The sequence below is a fragment of the Pelobates fuscus genome, chromosome 1 (genome assembly GCF_036172605.1).
Source record: "Pelobates fuscus isolate aPelFus1 chromosome 1, aPelFus1.pri, whole genome shotgun sequence".
In the NCBI taxonomy this organism is placed as follows: domain Eukaryota; kingdom Metazoa; phylum Chordata; class Amphibia; order Anura; family Pelobatidae; genus Pelobates; species Pelobates fuscus.
The window spans coordinates 109210142-109230872 of record NC_086317.1 but is presented as its reverse complement, the minus strand read 5'-3'; the positions used below and the strand labels follow the sequence as shown (position 1 = coordinate 109230872).

The following is a 20731-nucleotide window of genomic DNA, read 5'->3' as shown; positions in this document are numbered from 1 at the left end:
TACGAGAGGGGGTGGATTCTGTACTGGAGGAGGAAGCGGAAGTGGATGAGGGCAATGAGGGAAGGGTTGCAGGACTTCCTGCATTTGCGTCACTTCCTCTTAACGGAAAGTAAGGGGGTGGCAAAGGGATCTCGGACTCAGGGGGCGTGTCCAAAATGGGCCTAACACCAGTCCTAGTGGACAAACAAGTCCTAGCTACCATGAGGCGACATTGCTCCTCGTGGCATGTCTGAAGCCATTTTGGCGAGTCATTTACGGCCTGTCTCCAACAATCAATATAAGGAAACTGGCCGTAAAGTTCAGGCCTACCCGATACAGCCACGTGTAAGCGCTGTACCAGAGTTGGATCCAAACTGCCACGTGGCGGCCATGTCGCAACCAAAGTAGGCCACTCCCTAGTACACAAAGTGACCAAACGTACAGGAGACATTTTAACCCCAAAATCACAAGTTTTGAATCCCTTTTTAAAATTCTTCACCATACAACCTAAGGGATCCGGAATCGTTGACTACGACGCGCCCATACTTATCAATGGAACGTCGTTGACAACGAATACTATGCACGCGTACTATTCAACAGTCACACCCGTTTCCTCTGGCAACAGCACCACGTGGTACAGTTACCAAGTGAAACGTATACAATAACACAATAAACACTCAGGGAATTCCCGTACACACACAGCTGTTACACCAGTCACTAGATAATCAATATTATGCCCTATACATAATATAAACTATACAGTCACCCACGCTATAATTCTCTATATACGAATTACCCGTCTATAACACACCCCAGTAACATCGTCTTTTACAAATAGCGGTTACAGTACGGTTAGCATAGGTCAAAGCACAAGTTAAGGTCACAATACAATTATTAGTGGTTATGGTGTTAAACATGCAATGGACCACAATGATTAGTACTTATATACAGTGTCAGTAAATATACAGGGTTATGGTACCGTGCACTATAACACACTATTAACACTCTCGCTAGACGGCTGAGCTCGCGCTATCTAACAAGATATACACTTTACTAAACAATCTTTATCACATTTACAATTCCCAACTAAACTATTGGCCAGTACCTTGAATGGACTACCTAAAAACAATCTACATACGTTTTGGTTAGCCACACTGCCCAAGCACCACATATAGCGAGCTAGAGGACCGAATTTACACAGACGCCTCTTAGTCGATTACTATCAAAAATCTAGTGGGTTCCAAATTTACACGCCTTCCCACTTAGCCAAGATAGGTTGAGAGCTAGCGAACCGAATTTACACAGACGCCGCTTAGTCTCCCGGTCCCTCCGACCTAGCGAACAAAGTATACACCCTAGAACGCTAGTCTAGATAAGACACCGGTGTCCGGCTAGGGCTATTTACACCAGAGCCCCGCCTGACTAACAAAATCAAACGGTCTGACTAAAGAGCGTTCGATCGAGCGGTGCGCCTTCGCTCCTTCCCTCCGACAGAGGGGGCAGATTCCATACACAAATAACCCCTTATGGGCCTACCGCACAATCGGTATACCCCTAGTGGGTCTGCCGTCTAAAACAGCAGTTGTCTTACCTCCTCGTTCCTGAACCTGAGTTCACACTCATCGACGGGGACACCCCAGCACTTCTCACGTAGAGGCCGATGATCTCCTGGACAACAGACCAGTGGCGCCGAGACGAAGGGAGGTCCACGCAGAAGTTCAGGGGTGCAGCCGTAGAGAACGTGGGCAAAGATAGACCGTCTCACGCCTCTGCCTCTCAGCTACCGTTGAACGATGAGCTTCCCGGCCAATGCACCAAATGATACCGGAGAAACTGACGGAAGCGAAGCACAGAGAGATGGACACAGGTTTCTTCAGGAAGGAAGAGATTCTTTATTGGATCACCGATCGGGACTCAGAGGGACTAGCGTCACCAAAATACCACAAGTTCTGAGCCCCGGACAATAGTGCAGGCTCCTTATATAGGCACATAACTCCTCCCATATTAAGCTCCACCCGCACATTCTCTTGACCAATCCATACAAATAAGAATTAACTTCCTGCTTGACCGCATGGCTTGTCCAGCACAATGGAGGAGGGGAATACTACATCCTGTATTCTTGCACATGCTCCGTACACTACTGATCGTATCTTGCCTCGTGCAACCAACTGATCGATACGTCAGCATATGCACGTACACATGCCACGTGGTAATCTCGGCCTACTAAATATATTTTTACCGAGATTCCACCACAGTACTAGCACGATATTTAGCATACCGCAATACAAAAATAAAGTGGCTAGATCCTCATTTTCCTACAGAGCCCCACAAATATGGAATAACCTCAGGGACACAGTCAAATCTTCATTCAATCTAAAATCTTTTAAGATATCTATAGTAATATACCTCAGCAAAGAATGCACCTGTCATGGTTGAATATATTTATCACCTGTTATATGTTAAATTTATATGTGTGTGTGTATATATATATATATATATATATATATATATATAATTATTTTGTATATTGTATTTTTTTGTAATATTGTATCCTATTGTAATAATGCAATGTTTTGTGGACCCAGGACATACTTGAAAATGAGAGACATCTCAATGTATCCATCCTGGTAAAATATTTTAGAAATAAATACATTTACCAACCAGTCTGTAATTGTTTAAAGGACTGAACACCAATTACCTGTTTTTCCAACTGTGTGGAGTTACAGTGAACAGTCGCAAATTAAATTAAGCGACTGAACAGCTATTGGTGCCCAGTCGCTAGAAAAATTACGTGAGGGGACCCTTCACTGGTCCCCCATGCGCCCATTCCTGCAGACACTGGGTAGGCGCAAAAAGGAATTATAAGGGGTGGACAGGTAACCATGCTCTATTAACCCCCCCCCCCCAAAAAAAAAATAATAATAAACATTGGTGAACTTGTTAAATTCCCCAGCCACAAGCAGCATGAGGGGGCTAATAAAAAAAAGGGGAACATCCCTCTACCACCCTGTCCGCAACCATGAGCGGTGGATGTTGGCTTTAAATATAGCAATGGCCCCTCATTAATCTCTCCCAGCCCCACCAATAGGCTATTTAAAAAATAAAAAGGGATGGAACTGCATAAATTCACCCCTCAATCTTGGCCTATATGTTGGTGTATTAATAAGACTGAGGGGACATACTCCCCCCCCAACAAAAATTGAGCCCCCCTTTTAACCATCCCCTTCCAGTCCCTAAGCTCCTAGCCACCCCCCAAATAATAAATGTCCTGCCTAGCTACTCATTCTAATATTAGTGAATGGGGGTCAATTGATCTAGTCTAGAAAAATATTCTTCTTCTTGAGTCTTATTTTATTCAGTCCCAAATGAATACTAAAAAATAAACCATATTAACTCAACACTACTATTAAGATAAACAATGAAAAAAGAAAATAACTTGAAACACATAAAAAATGTAAAAATGTAAAAAAAAGCCTCAAGGTAGAAAAGAGCTTGTTAAAGACTTTTCTACATCTTGAAATCTCGGTCAGAGTGCTCTGATTGGTTGGTTTGTAATCCAACCAGTCATAACGCACTGACAGGCAAGACTTACATCTCACCAGACTTGCATGGCAATATTTCAAATATGGCGTTTTGGAGTTGCTGATTCACTCAAATTCAGACAGATATTTTTTTGTTTGAAACTGAATGCTCAAGTCTAACCATTTTTCACAGGAGTTGTACCCTGTGACAAACTCCCCTCTGCAAGTAAGTTTGCCTTGAGCTCCTGGAGAAGCCTGCTTTCCAGCCTCCTGCCCACAGACTATGGGCCCTGCAAGGAAACCTGTAAAAGACTACCGAACTTGACCAACTGTTAGCACTGATTTCCCTGGAACTGTTTTGGGCATAGGACCATGTGCATGGTCGGTCAAAACTATGACTTCCAGCAAATTCCTGAACCCCTGAACCGATCTGGGTGATTTTTGGATATGTTGTTCACCCAGATCGGGGCTATTAACTTTTATGGGGTTTTATGTGTTTGTAAGGTACTTTTTGGGGTTTCATAAAATTGTATGTTTTTCTGTGCTTCGAGATAATTGGGTTAGATTAGTACAGTTCCTGATTCAACTATCTCCCAAGCACGAGGAAGGATTCTATTGTTTGTGTATGAGAGTGTCCCACTGTATGCCCAACAAGGTCCACCTGGGTGTCACCCTTGTTGGGAAACTTGCATAAAAGACCAGTTTGCCTCCATTAAAATTCTATTCCAGCCTACACTCCAAAACGGTGTTTTGTCCTGTTATTGGAGGGAAAGAAGATTTACTCCTGTGTCTGCTGTTCCAGCTTGCAGGTGATTCAATGGGGAAAGTCCTTGTAAGGACTAGAGCTAATTCCCCATTCGGCTCCAGGAAGGAGCGGTTCCATGGCCCCAGTCACGTCAAGGCGACTAAGGGCCAGAGTGCTGAGGTTTGTCCCCTGTTCCAGCTAGGAAGCAGTTCTTTGGCGGAGATACCCAACACACAGGAAAGAGGAAACCCACAAAAGGTGGATCCGAAAGGCGTATTACTGAGTCTTAGAATGGCCGGACTTAACATATTATTACAACAAGAAACAGGGTCAAGATAAATCAATGACAGGAATAACAGAAATACTCAAGACAAAGCCAGGGTCAGTATACCAGAAATCACGAGTCAAATATGAAGCCAGGGTGTGGATGCCAGAAATCACGAGTCAAATATGAAGCAGGGGTCAGGATACCAGAAATCGGATGTCAAATACGAAGCCGGGGTCAAACACAGGAAATCACAAGGGAATCACCAGGAGCACTAAACGAGGATCCAAACAGAAACCATGATAGGGCAAAAAATGGAGGCTAAAACAAGCCTTAAATAGGCTCATAAGAGTTCCCATTGGACCATGTCCAAAAAGCATTGGGTCACCTAGATGATGTGGTTCCTTTAAAGGGACTCTCCAGTGCTAGGAAAACAATCCGTTTTCCTGGCACTGCAGGTCCCCTCTCCCTCCCCCTTTAGTCACTTACCTGAGACCCCCGCTGGCGGTTTTGGGTCGCCGCCACTCCTCCTCTTCATTACGTCGGCCAGTGGGCGAGACTGATCCCGCCCGCCGGCCGTGAAGACCTGATGCGCATGCGCGCCAGTACCGCGCGTGCACATTAGAACTCTCCATAGAAAAGCATTGAAAATGCTTTTCAATGCTTTCCTATAGGGAATTGAGCGACACTGGAGGACCTCACACAGCGTGAGGACATCCAGCGACGCTCTAGTACAGGTTTTCTTTGCTATGGACCAGGAAGTGCCATCTAGTGGCTGTCTAGTAGACAGCCACTAGAGGTGGAGTTAACCCTGCAAGGTAATTAGTGCAGTTTATAAAAAACTGCAATAATTACACTTGCAGGGTTAAGGGTAGTGGGAGTTGGCACCCAGACCACTCCAATGGGCAGAAGTGGTCTGGGTGCCTTGAGTGTACCTTTATGGAAATTATGTCATGGCTATTTCTTTATTTTAGAGGTTGCAATTCATCTCACGAACCAGCAGAAGGAGGCGTTCACGGGACCGAAGGTAAGTATTTTATTCAGGGTGCGCAACTACGCGAACTTCGCGGCCCGAGGACTGAGGCAATGTGCATAACCAATGAAGATGTGCGGGCGCCGGATAAAGGTACGTTTGTGACACCATTACCATGAGTACACAATCAGCAGTTTGACGCAAGTTGGTGATAGTATAACCCCCCTGGAAAGAGTTACTGGAAACTTCAAGGTGGCAGAATGTTTTTGTTTTTGAAAGCCAAGACATACATTTTACTACTGAATTTTTTCCATGGATGAGAAAGGACACATGTTTATGTATGCTTTATTAAATATTACTTTAATGCATATATATTATCTCCTACATTTTTCCAGTACTCACTTGCAATCTCAGTTTTTGATGTAGTGGTACCTGGAGTGTTTTAAGTTAGAGCAACATTATTTTGGTCTTTATTTGTGAGTGTCATTTTATGAGTTTGGATTTGAAGTTCATTTATTGTTTAGACATACTGTGAAATGATTCTGCCTTTTTTCTGTATTTACATGCAGTAATCAACAATGGAAGAGGATCTTCATACTAACCTGTGTATCATGTGTCTCTCTGCATGTATCACATTTGATATGAGAAAGAGTCATCTCATTCTGATGACACAAGTGAATGAAAGACATTTTTTTCTTGAAATAATATGAAAAGCAATGTGAGATTCTATCACGCATTTGCATATTTTTCGTTCATGATACATAAATACTATTCATAGGTTTATGAGAAATATACAGATACACATTCCCTGACTCATACCTTTCCCATGGGAATGGAAGATGGGGAGATGGGGCTGTAAGTTAGCTTTTATTTATTTTTTCTTTAAATTTATATTATTATTTTATTTTATATTCTAAAAAAAAAAAGACTTCCGATGTTAACCACTAAAACAGTATACTATACAGACAAACTATGTTGCTTAACTTATATAAGATGATTTACATTAATTATGCGGCAGGAAGAAAAAAGAAAACTATGGAACAGTATAGGTTTCTATTTATTTTTTTATATTGGTTCCATTATTAAAACAGAACAGAGGGATAGTTGTTTAAATAGTACAATAAAGATTTTTAGTGAAAAATAATAATACAAATATAAATCATATTATTACAACCATTGAATTAAAATAATCTTTCATGTTAATAGCTAATGAACACAACCATAAAATGTGCTACAAATGACCTACTATGTACCAATAGTAAGTACATAGATAAATAAAATCACACATAACTGCATTTATTTTATACTTAAACAGTAGGTATTCATTAAATTAAAAAAAAAGAGGATTGCCGTTATATTCACATGAATAAGTAGAAAAAGATTTGCAGCCATTTTAAAAGATAACTGTACTGTATATTTGTAATTGCAGCAATATATTCTATAGGTATTTTCATCGATAGATTGTGCTAGTGATTTCACTAGCAAATTTATAGATTTTGCAATATTTCATCTCTAATATTGCCTCACCCTACCTCCCGGGCAACTAGCATTTAGTCAATGCCGAGGTCTGCAGTTTAGACGGCCTACTGCATCGCTGCTGTCCCAGCTTAAGCAATGGAACCACACATGTGTTCTATGCACGCCTCCCCCCCACCCCCTCACATCACCGCCGCCATCCTGATTAAATGCCCAGGAGATACTTCATGCCCATAAAGGTGAGCTTCTGCTGGAGCTGCAACAGTTGAAGTATCCTTGAAAAACAGGTGTAGTTGTATTAGAATATATGAAAAAAATGTTTTTTTTATGAATGTTTTAATAACTACAGTTTTAAAATGGACTCTAGGTTCACTTTAACAAATAATGGCTGTCTTTATTCTCTGCTTCCATTCTCCTCCGACAATAAGGGTTGTTAAAAGACTATTTGCATCTACTTAGCTAACATAATTGTGTACTATGATTAAAGTAAAGATGTGCAGTAGTGATTACTTTTTTGCATTATTTTTGGAATTGTTTAGTGAGTAGAGTAGTAAGATATTAATTAAAGGATCACTATAGGCACCCGGACCACTTCAGCTCAATTAAGTGGTCTGGGTGCCAGGTCCCTCTACAGTAGTTCTAACCCTGCAGCTGTAAACATAGCAGTTTCAGAGAAACTGCTATGTTTATACTGAGGGTAAATCCAGCCTCTAGTGGCTGTCTCACTGACAGCCACTAGAGGCCGCTTCCGCGATTCTCACTGTGAGAAGACGTGGACGTCCATAGGAAAGCATTGAGTAATGCTTTCCAAAGGGCGGTTTGAATGCGCGCTTGCATGCACATTTGGCACTGACGTCGGTAGGAGGAGGAGAGATTACCAGCGCCGAGTAAGCCCGGCGGCGCTGGAGAAAGGTAAGTGTCTGAAGGGGTTTTAACCCCTTCAACCCAGTGGGAGGGGGGCCATGAGGGTGGGGGGGGGGACATAAGGACTACATATGGCCAGGAAAACAAGTTTGTTTTCCTGGCACTATAGTGGTCCTTTAAGTCTGTTCGTTAATGCATGTTTGGTAAATCTAGCGATTTAGAGGTTTGTGTTTTGAAAACTGTAATGTGCATGCCATAATCTTGTTCCAGGCTTTCTAAAAAGCCTTCTTTTTATCTTCTCATTTGAAAGTAAAGTCTGTTTTTTCTACCACTTATAAAATAAAATAACACATATATGATGTGACTCCAGGTGTAGGAGCAGCATCCCGGAGACACCGAGCAAACATGACGTATTGCTATGAGGGCGATGCTTTCAATGCGGAGGTAAAGAGGCGGCTAGCCTGGTATGGCCTAAATCCTCTGGAGGAGAGGATCGACCAAATCATGCAAGAGTTGTATGATGAGAACCGAGCAGCATGGCAATGTGCACTCAAGTTGTGCAGATTGGGACTGTGGATATTCGATCACCCTCCCCAGCGGCAGGGTGAGTGCAGGGAGAGGAGACAACCGGTCCCCCTCCCCAGCGGCAAAGTACAATGCTGGGAGAAGAGACAACCGGTCTCCCTCCCCAACAGCAACCAGAGGTACCCGAAGTAGCGGACGTCATAGACTGGTCCTGGGAGGACCCCCAAATGGCAGGTGGGTACCTAAGGGTACCTGGGTTGCGTGCTCACGAAGGGACGCATGTAGTCCAGAGCGCACAGTCCAGGTACCCTAGTGACAGCCAGGACTCTAGGAAACCAGAACAAACCAGAGACTGACTTGAAAAGTGTCTGCAATCATTTGGATACACGCAGGAGTAATCTCATGCATACAGATTTGGATAAGTCACAACATCAGGATATATTAAGGATTCATCAAGTCTGCTATACCCAGGACTCAGGAGTGGTGAGATCCATACTATAGCATCCACATATGGGTGCATGCTTTGGAATTTTTTAGTGTGTACACACTGGGACTGTATATAATTTTTTCAATTTTCCAGTTTTGTTTTTCTGTTTTTTTTTTCTTTCCCTTTTTTTCTTATTTTTGTTTTTTCATTTTTTACAATTCTTTCTGTGTATTTTGTGCAGACAACTATTGCTGATTCCAGATAGGGTCTTTACCCATATAACTTTCTACACTGGCTATTGAGGTGGCATATCAATTTAGGACTTTTTTTCTTTTTATCAAGGCATATCACCTGAGGTGTTGCATTGTTGAGTTAGGATATAACTTTCCTGTCTTCTGCCATATGCATATATATATATATATATATATATATATATATGAAATAAAGTAGTGTATTTGTATAGTATGTATATGTAAAGTAAATTCCAAATATGTGGTTCTTTGTTGAGCTTATTTGCATATGCCTACCCAGAATCCCTTGCAGTAGTGAGAGCACTGTTAAAGTGAGATTTCTGTTCTAAAAGCAAGATTTCTGGTGTGTGTATTTGTGTTTATCATTGCATTAAGTATCCACTTATTTAAGGTGGAAGGGGTTTTCATCCACACTTTTTTCCCCACCACAACATATTTGGTATGTACTTAACAAGTAATGTCAGGCCTCCATAGCAAGCCAGTAACCTATCTCATGCTGATGAGCTGGCATTGCACCTCTTCCTGAGTTGTGTTTCAAAGCTGTTGTATGCAGCAGACACATACTCCAAGGAATCCATGTATAAAATGGAATTATGAGGCAAAAATGTGGTTCTTTGTTTAGCTCATTTGCACATGCCTACCCAGAATCCCTTGCAGTAGTGAGAGCACTGTTAAAGTGAGATTTCTGTGGTCAGAGTAAGTCTTATGGCTTGCATGGTGTGTGTATTTGTGTTTAACATTGCATTAACTATATTACATACTTAGAGGAAGAGAGCGATATCCAAAGATGTAGATCTTAAAAAATAAAATAAAAAAGAGGACACAATAATAGTGCAATATGTAATTACAATACTGTAGATATTTGAATAGTGCCATACAATCTAATATCATACATATCCTTGTGCAGAGCTTTTAGTAAGCTAGTAAGAGCTTTTACTAATGACTAGTGATGTCCCGAACGGTTCGCTTGCGAATAGTTCCTGGCGAACATAGCTTGATCGCGTTCGCCATGGATGGCGAACATATGCGATGTTCGGTCCGCCCCCTATTCATCATCATTGAGTAAACTTTGACCCTGTACCTCACAGTCAGCAGACACATTCCAGCCAATCAGCAGCAGACCCTCCCTCCTAGACCCTCCCACCTCCTTGACAGCATACAATTTACATTAATTCTGAAGCTGCATCCTTTTTTTGTGTGTTTGGGTTTATTATACATTATCCTCCATAGCCAATAACCTGTGTTTACTATACATTATCTCCCCATAGCCAGTAACCTGTGTTTATTATACATTATCCCCCATAGCCAGTAACCTGTGTTTATTATACATTACCCTCCCATAGCCAGTAACCTGTGTTTATTATACATTATCCCCCATAGTAATATATTAGTAATATATGTAAATTGGGTTCATGCAAAGAGGGTGAAAAGGTATTAAAGAAAAACACACTTATTGCATCAAATTTACAAAGCCAAACTTTTAAAAGCTTTCCTCATTTCTTTCTCGGGATGAGGAATATATCGGTTGTAGACTGAGGATTTCCATCTGCCCAATCTTTTAATAATATGCACTGGAGTGTCAGTGTTGAAGGAGACCGAAGCTGACCCTATTCTAAATGAAAGACCCGAGACATGGATACAACCCAATCTTAGGAGTAGTGTTCTGATGTAGAAGATGAATTTAGCCGTAGTCAGAGGGATTCAGTGAGCGTAGTGGTGAAATGTGTGTGGCATAACTGAGTGTGGGTAAGTAAGAGTCAAGTATTTTAACTGGCACTAGTTCTAGGTGGGATAAAGTGGTTTAGCGGATGGATGAGTAGTTTGGTTCGTTTTAGAGGTTTTTAGAGAAAGTATATAGTGATCATGATTTTTAGCGATATCCAATATTTTTAAGGTGGTCTCAAACAAACATAAAATGCTATATAAAATTTGTGGGAATATCGAATAGTCGTGTACAGTAAATCAGAGAGGGCTCAGAATATCGAACCATCGATCGGTAACCTGGATGAAGTAGGGGCTCTATCTGTTTTATTAAATACGCGGTAATATGCTTTTAATGGCATAGGACGTTAGGAAAGGTGTGTGATTGGAATAAGTGGTTTTGGCTGTATTTACCTTATCCTGGGACCGACCTGGCTCCTACCTGGCTCCTAAGCTTGAGCCGCGCGTGGCTGGATCACTCCTGCCTCCACACGAGCCACATGCGGCTTGATCTCCTCTTCTGACTTAGCCGCGTGCACTGACCGCAGTGATCAGTCACGTGGCCCACCTGGCACTAGGAGCACGGCTCGAGTCACGAGCTCGCTCTTAAAGGGGCAGTGGGAGCCAAAAGTTGATTCAGGCTCCCATTGGCCCACGTCATTCCAGCACCCCCACACACGAATATTTTGCGGGCATGACGTGGGCCAATCACTGGTGTAACAGTAGTGTACATTAAAAAAAACTAGAAATTTGACTGTGAAATAATAGCAGTCAGTTTCCTTCACACGTGTGCGTTTCAGGGCCTGCCAGGGCACAGTGTCACACCAGTGCAACTCATATCTGGTGTAACAGTAGTGTACATTTAAAAAGAAAATACAGGGGGCTTGTTGTCACCTTTCGGGGACCCTTGGTGTTGTACGTGGCTGGGTGGAGGAAGAGACCTTCAATGACATCAGTGAGGACAAGGAACGGGACATGGCTAGCTTGGTATCCAACCTTGTGCAAATGGGGAGTTTGCGGTTGTACAAATGGACTGTTTGCGGTTGTTTGCGGTGCGTTAAACGGGGAGTTTGGTCTGTCACTGTGAAGTGGTCGTAACCCTTACACTACCTGATCGATACAACATCATACCTGATGTTTTAAAGCACGTTATTCCAAACAATTTAGGAATGTTAGGTGATTTATGCCCTTTATGGATTAAAACCAGGCTCTGCATCAACTATGTAATTTTCCATGGGAGTTTTGCCATGGATCCCCCTCCGGCATGCCACAGTCCAGGTGTTAGTCCCCTTGAAACAACTTTTCCATCACTATTGTGGCCAGAAACAGTCCCTGTGGGTTTTAAAATTTGTCTGCCTATTGAAGTCTATGGCGGTTCGTCCGGTTCGCCCGTTTGCGAACATTTGCGGAAGTTCGCGTTCGCCGTTTGCTAACCGAAAATTTTATGTTTGCGACATCACTACTAATGATATGAACAAAAAAAAGAATGAATAGCTTGTATATTGAACTGATGTATATATCACATATGTATGAATAGATAGATAGATAGATAATGTTTTGTAATAGTGACTCAACCAGGGTTGTTTACTATAGTGAGAATTGTGGGAATGATAATTCAAAGGGATTTTCAAGTTTATGAACAGAATAGCTGAATTGGAAAATTTCCCTAATTCAGATTTGCTTCTAGTTGAACTATTTTTGTCTACAATTTAAAATTCACTTTGAATTCTCTTTGAATATCTGACAATTCTCACTTTAGTAAAAAAAAAAAAAAAACTGTGTGTGTGTATTTTTTTTCATTTATTTTTTTAAGTTTTAGTTCTACATTAAATAGTCAATCTTAAATCCGACAGGGGTGCCCACATGTATGCTGGCAATGGAACCATTTGCTGCAACTAAAAGACAGTGTGTAGAAATCAAGGGCATTGCAGTTGGGGATAAAGTTCATTAAATTGGTCTATTTGCGGATGACATTATGCTATAATTAAAAAAAATCTGATGTCCTCAATTACACTGTTAATGTCCATCCTGCGAGAATTCAGCAATATTTCATTATATAAATTGAATACCAACAAAACTCAAACTCTTTCTATTTATGTCCTCATGGTTCGAATTGGGCACTCTAAAAGAGCAGTTTGACTTTGAATGGATGGACTATTTGGTTATTATTATTACTATTTATAAAGCGCCAACACATTCTGCAGTGTTGTACAATGGGTAGACTAACAGATAGGTAATTGCAACCAGGAACAGAGTTGTTGAGGGCCCTGCTCGATGAGATCACATGCTGGAAGGAGTGTGGTATCATGACACAAAAGGTAAGGTTAGGATAGAAAACTAGATTGCTAGAAAAGTATTCACTGAGGGCTTAGTGGGTTATTTTTGACAGTTGCAGGAGTGCAATCAGAGTGTGGAGAGGGAGGGCTGTTAATAGTTAAATTGATATTCTTTCCTAAAGAAGTGCGTTTTTGATGATTTGTCGAAGAAATGGAGACTGGGTGAAAGTGTAACGAAGAAAGAAAAGTAATTCCAAAGGAATGGGTAGCCCTAGAGAAGTCTTGAAGGTGAGCATCAAAGAGTGGTTAGAGGAAAGACGCAAGTATTTGGCAGATCGTATGGGCCTAGGTGTGAATACGTACAAAATGTGAGTACTTATACCATGTGTATAAAGTGCAAAATGTAAATACATACAAAAAAAGAGCACATGGACATGTGTATATAAAGTGCAAAATGGGAACATGAGCAAAAAGTGCATAACATGAGACCATGAGCATAAAGTGAGATAAAAACACTAAGTTCAAATTATAATCCAATATACAAATCTTGAACAAAACCCAATTTACCTCTGGGCAAAACGCAATCCAGCCAATACAACAGAAAACTCTGTCATAGAATTTTATTACTAAGAGCTAATGCCTAAGCAAGGATTCAGAAGCATTAATTGATATGCTTTCTGAAAGAAGTGAGTTTTCGATGATTCATCGTAGAAATGGATACTGGGTGAAAGTCTAACGGAGAAGGGAAGGGAATTCCAAAGGAATGGTGCAGCCCTAGAGAAGTCTTGAATGTGAGCATCAAAGAGTGGTAAGAGTAAAGATGTAGGTCTTCCGCAGATCGTGTAGGCCTATATGAGGCATACTTGTGTATTAGGGAGGATAGGTAGGTTGGATCAACCTGTGCAAGAACCTGTCAAGGATGCAAGATTGTGGATGTGTCCTAAAATGAAAAATGACTGTGCTAATCAAAACCATTACTGATTCCAGAGCTACACTACCACTGGAACTTTGTTTGTTCAAGAAAATCCCTGCTGATTTGTCCAAAAGTAAAACTATTATGTTAAGTCATCTCCTACTATCGGCCACTTCAGCAATCCCCAGGTATTGCAAAACTGTTACTATATCACCAATTAAAGAAGTAAATAGATATTTGAAAATAAGAGGTGTGAACTAGCATTTAGACAGCCATCGGATGCAGTTAATATTCTGAGGCATGAGTGGGCAATGTGGGAAGAGAACAACAGATTTGAGTATTGTTTGTAAATATGGCTTTTAATCGGCCAGGTGTATTATCTGTTATGATTCTAATTTTGATTTTGAAACAGATAAAAAATAACTAGGTGAATAGCACTATATGAATTACATGCGTAGATGGAGAAAGCTATATGCAAAGATGTATATCTTTAAAAAAAAGGACACAATAATAGTGCAATATGTAATTACAATAGTGTAGATATTTGAATAGTGCCAAAGGAACACTCACAATTACTTGAGCCTGGACAGAATAATCCCCATCTAAGGATCTCTTTGTAAAAATCAGCACTACTTGGCTCTCAAGTGGATAGAGGTCATCATATAAAAAGAGAAGAAAAATAAACCCAATAGTATAGTATGTAGGGTAATTACATATTGCACTATTATTGTGACCTTTGTGTTTTAAGATATACATCTTTGGATATTGCTCTCTCCCTCTATGTATGCAATTCATATCTCTAGCGCTGTTCACCTCGTTGTTTTATCTGTTTTGATTTGTTTTTCGCAAGGGTGAGGGATGTCCTTGTTGGCGAATTGCAGCTATTATCAAATAGAGAGCACTTATTTTCATTTTATTGTATCTAATTTTGATTTTGGGCTTTGATGGCTTTGTTGTCTATTAGCAACTTATTACATTTATTTGATGATTTTTGTTCATGTGAATTATTTGTTCTCAGATGTGTATTTTCATTTTTATTCCCCTGTTTATGTAATTCTCTTTATTTGTTATAGTTAAAATATTGAAACATTTTGCAATAAAATGTATTTGAAAAGAAAAAAAAAGTCAGTATTACTAAAATATTCTTTCAACAACTATACATAAACCCTGGGAAATAATATATGTAAACTAGACAACATTTGTTTTGTAGCATTATATCTGTTACTAAATATAATGCATACTAAAGGAAATTTCGCCTAGTTTTTCAATTAATTAAACTATATTGATACGTCTAGACATTTTTTAGGCAATTTTGACTACTAAGTACTAAAATAATAATACAAAAAGTAATAGGTTAGGTAATTAATTAGAACCTACAGATTTAGCTGCCCAGATATTTAAGGTTATTATCCCTGTACAGTGTACATAAAAAGACAATGAAACAGTTGGCCTCCAATCAGAAATACAGCAGTGATTAATACAAATCCAATAAAATAGAGAGTGTAACTCAAAACTTAAGCGGTCCACATAATACCATAATACATCTAATATCTAAATCCCTCAATCATTACATTAGCAGCCCAGTAATACATATACATATTACACAATACGACTATGTAACCTACCGTCTACATCCAACTAAAACATCTATCCAATTTAAAGTGCAATTAAAGTTTTATATATTATGACAAAATACAAAATATGAGCACATAGGTAAAGTGCATAAAGTGAAAAAATATGAGCACAGACCATGTAAGTAAAATGAAAATGTGAGCACATAGACCATATGCATAATAAGTGCAAGATGCGAATATGTACAAAATGCAAGTACTTATACCATGTGTATAAAGTGCAAGATGTAAATACATACAAAATAAGATCACATGGACCATGTGTATATAAAGTGCAAGATGTGAACACAGACCATGAACATGAAGTGAGATAATAAAAAACACTAAGTTCAAATTATAAACCAATATACAAATCTTGAACAAAACCTAGGGCAAAGCAATCCAGCCAATACAACAGAAACCTCTGTTATACAATTCTATTACTAAGAGCGAACGACTAAGCAAGGATTCAGAAGCATCACCGCAGAGGGAACAAAACTATTCCCAAACATACAGGGCTATCAGTACAGGTCTTAAAATGTTTCCCTAAAGGAACATGACTAAACAATCCATGACTAGGATAAAATGTATCCTCAATGATTCCTTTTACTCTCCATGCACAGCGTTTGTTGTATATTTCCTAGATTGATGTAAGTTGAACACCAATGATGTACTGAGCAGTCCTTACTGGTCGTTGAAGAGCCTTCATATCAGCAACTGAGCAGTTTCCACAACATGAGATGTAATTTGTTAAAATACTCTTAATAGTACAGCGATAACATTTGGTCATTATCTAGACTAGTGGTCTCCAACCCAACCCTTAAGGACCACCAACAGTCCATGATTAATGTATTTCCTTGTTTTATTCCAATGGAGATACTGACAAAACCTAGACTGTTGGTGGCCCATGAGGACTGTGTTGGAGACCACTAATCTAGACCAGGGCTGACTAAAAGGTAGATCCGCAGATGTTGAAGAACTTCAACTCCCATGTGTTGTATGCATTTAGAATGCTCTAGAATGGCAAAGCATCATGTAATCTGTAGTTTAAACACATCTGGGGATCTACCTTTTGGGCACCCCTGATCTAGGCTTTAGTTTTCTCAAGAAAAAGAGAGACTGTTGTGCTTTACTTACAGCAGTGGAATTTGTGCTTCAAAACTGATCGTATGAGATATACAATCCTAGAAACTTAAAATCAGTGATATGTTCTACTCTTCACCAGTTATATGAATAGGGGTGTACGTAATTCATAGCATTACAAGAATATATTTTTAACTTGTTCCATTTGGTAAGTTATCGGTCGCATCAATAAACCAGGAAATATCTTTCCTTGTTTAAATAATATTCCGTTAGCAATGTTTAATTATATAATGTAAATACTGTAACATTCAAACATTAGAGCTTCTGTTACCTTTATGTGTGCTAGTTCAGCAGATAAATGCATTTCATCTTTGAAATGCAATAAAGACATAATGAATAGAACTGCTAATCAATCTTCTAAATCTTGCTATATTGAAATTATATTTCCCATACCTGTGAATGAGCCTGAGGCACTAAGATTGTTTGGAGATCTCATTGGACAACTTTTGATATTGCTAAAGATGATTGGTAGATCAGATCCATGTTTTTTTTTTTGTGTAAATACCTGTATGCACATTTACACAATATTTTCAGGTTTTATGCCAAAGTATTGTGAGTGTGTTATATTTCAAGTTAATGTTTTATTCTGTTTAATAAATTGTTCCTGAATTGCACTATTTGCATAACTATAAAAGCCTTATTGCAGAGTTTCAGAATTTCTGTTTTTGAAAGAGTATCTTTATATTGGTGCCTCTATATTATTTTATTCATAGCATTACAAGTATATATTTTATTGACACAGTTGAATATAACAATTTATTTTACATTATCTTTTTTAAATATAGCTTTAATAATAATAAGCTTTATAAATGATTCAATACTGTTAGAAAACCTTTTTTCAAATTATTTATCATATAATGGTTTAAATGTGACTTCTGTACATACTGTAAGCCATGTACAAAGTTTTTCTAGCAATAATTTATTAAATTGAGGTCGATGTGTGACGTTTTCCTAATACAAATGCACTTTACTCTGCAAAAGCTAGATACAATTGCTATTATTGTTTATAAAGCTTTTGGCATTAACTTTCTAATCAATATAAACATAATTATAATAATAAAAGCTAAAAAAAATGTTGCCTATGTGTTGTTATATATTTTTAATGATATATCCCTAAACGTGTATCATACATGTAGGCAATCAAGGTCATATTCAAAAATAACTATATGGCAGCAGGTACAGATACACAAGTGGGAGAAAAATACAGTTGCCTTCTGTGATCTTGCGATGTAAGGGGCTTTGTACTTTCACCTGGTGGCTGAGGAAGCTTAGTAGGAGGTCTATGCAGTTACATCTAAAGCTGACCTTCACTGAGCATCCCTGCAAGTGATTAGTGCACATAGTGTGTTCTCGGTTTGATACCTATACATATGCATTTGATTGGTTCCTCTATATCTTAAACATGTCATAGTTAGCAGTTAACATACTACTCTTAATATGCTGCACTTTACGTTGAAACTTTTACTTCCCTTCCTCAGTCAGAGGGTAGATTTCATTGGTCGATTTCCTTGCTAATCTTCTGTTTTTTGTTTGCTTTGCTTTGTTTTGTTTTTTTTCATACACTTCAATTTATTTTCCTGTCACTAACAGAGTGACGTATGACATATAAAGCATTTTAGGCAACTAGTTTCCTTGTATATCTTTGTCTAGAATGGCATTTCTAAATACATTGTTTTAAAAAAAGGATACTTTTAAACAATTCGAGAGCAGAAACATAAAAGGAAGACTTGGCTGTAACAAACATGTAAGCTTTAAACGTTCCACATGCAAACCAAAGAAGGTTTTCTTTAATGTGTGAGAAATGTTAGAATTGTTTTGTATCGTGTATGGTATTCTGGATAGAATATTAGAAATTAGTCATCCACAAAACAACTTAACTCGTCCTATTTGCTTTGTCTTTTCAGGTAAATCAATTTGGAAGGCTTTCTATTTCACGCCAAACTTTCAACCCAAGGGTTCTAATGGCTGCTTTGATTCCCATGTCTGCTTCTGTTATGGCGATTTTGTTACACATCATGACCCCTTATTACTCTTTGATCTGTCTAAGGACCCAGAAGAAAAAAATCCACTCACACCCCAGACACAAATGTATTATACCGTTCTTAGAACAATTCAGCAAGCTGCACAAAACCATACAGAATCCCTTCAAGTGATAGATAATCAGTTATCATGGAGCAATATCATTTGGAAACCCTGGCTTCAGGCTTGCTGTTCATCTTGGTTTGATTTGTGTTACTGTGACAACGATAAAGAATTTGGGGGAGACTAAACCTGCAAAAAAATCAAAGTGTAGTGTATCCTAAATATTTGATTTTATATCCTCTGAGAATATACTGTTCCTTTTATCTTCTCGAGATGTTAGATCACATGTATTTTAGGTGGCAGTTTGATTTCCAAAATTTACCTAAGGCTGTACCTTGCACATTCTATCAAACCTCCCCCTGGTTCTATTCTTAGCATTTCCTACAACATACATCAGTTTTACAGAGCTGCATGTGTTTATCCTGAAGCTTGTTCACTTATACTTTGTTACTATCCTTCTGTCAGGGAAATGATTCACTTTGGCATATCACAAGCTAAGAAACATATCAGAATTTTATAAACGTGATGTGATGTTTCATAACAAAATAGGACTTTTTTCTTTGCTGCACTAAACAGCACATATACAGTTTTGCAGCGATTGTCTTTAACTCAGAATGTGAATAAAACAATGACAAGTTAGGAGAAAATTCTAATAAATTTATTCAAGGATATATGCTCAATATATTTTTCATTTGTGACTTTTATTGAATATTTTTGTTTTTCTATTTGTTAGACATGTGCAATTCGTTTCGGTCTGAATATGTATTCGGATGAATTTCTGGGCAATTCGGATATTCGGGTACTTCCGAATGTCCGAAGTGCCGAATTGCCGAGGTCGCGAAATTACAGAATTTCCGAAGTGCTGAAGTGCCGAAGTTCCGAAGTACAGTATTGCCTAAGTACTAATATACTTACCCAGTGAAAGAAGAAGAATGTTACATTGTATAAAATTTTAAATAAAAGTATACAAACATAGCCAGGATTCACCTGTAAGCATTTACAAGACTTACAACAATCAAGTAACATACATTCATATAAAATGTAAGTTACTTAGCCAGTCAGTGTAATGACAGGAATGAATAAGTAGATAACTCCCTAATTCCCACGGTATTAGGGAGCTATCTACTAAAAGGCTGAAAGACCTAAATTGGTCTTTCAGCCAAATTTACTAATACTAAGTAAAGATTACTTAGTATTAGTAAATTATGCCCCTACTCGCTATACCGCAAGTAGGGGCATGTCTATTAAACAGTGAGAAGCCTGTGGCTGCTCAATGTTGAAAAAAAAAGGTCCCCTTCCCGAGCCCCCCCCCGCACTTTTAAACTAAAGGGGGGACCAATTGCTCCCCCCGCCCCCACCCCTGAGCGGCAGGTGGGGGCCCTCAATTATCATAAAGGGGGGGACCTAATGTCCTCCCCCCTGGCACCCACCCCTGAGCGGTGGGTGGGGGCCCTAAATTATAATAAGGGGGGAAATAAGGTCCTCCCCCCTGGTCCCCACCCCTGAGCGGTGGGTGGGGGCCCTAAATACTAATAAGGGGGGACCTAATGTCCTCCCCTCGGCCCCCACCACTGAGCGATGGGTGGGGGCCCTACAGTAAAATAAGGGGGGGACCTAAGGTCCTCCCCCCTGGCCCCCACCCCTGAGCGGTGGGTGGGGGCCCTACAGTAAAATAAGGGGGGACCTAATGTCCTCCCCCCACCCCCACGCCTGAGCGGCGGGTGGGGGCCCTAAATTATAATAAGGGGGACCTAATGTCCTCCTCCCTGTCCCCCACCCCTGAGCGGTGGGTGGGGGCCCTACAGTAAAATAAGGGGGGGACCTAATGTCCTCCCCCCTGGCCACCATCCCTGAGTGGTGGGTGGGGGCCCTACAGTAAAATAAGGCGGGGACCTAATGGGGGACCCTGGCCCCCACCCCTGAGCAGCAGGTGGGGGCCCTAAATATCAATAGGGGGGACCTATTGTCCTCTCCCCCGGC

The 20731-nt window shown here is 39.7% G+C and overlaps 1 protein-coding gene across 1 annotated transcript in view; it reads left to right on the top strand.

The window, feature by feature from the left end:
- STS (steroid sulfatase) overlaps positions 1-19422 on the top strand; it is a 333313-nt gene extending 313891 nt beyond the window's left edge. The window contains exon 10 of the mRNA XM_063450160.1: positions 18574-19422. Coding sequence (XP_063306230.1) covers positions 18574-18938 — 365 coding nt within the window. The 3' untranslated portion in view covers positions 18939-19422. The remainder of the gene's footprint in view (positions 1-18573) is intronic.
- Positions 19423-20731: the final 1309 nt, after the last annotated feature.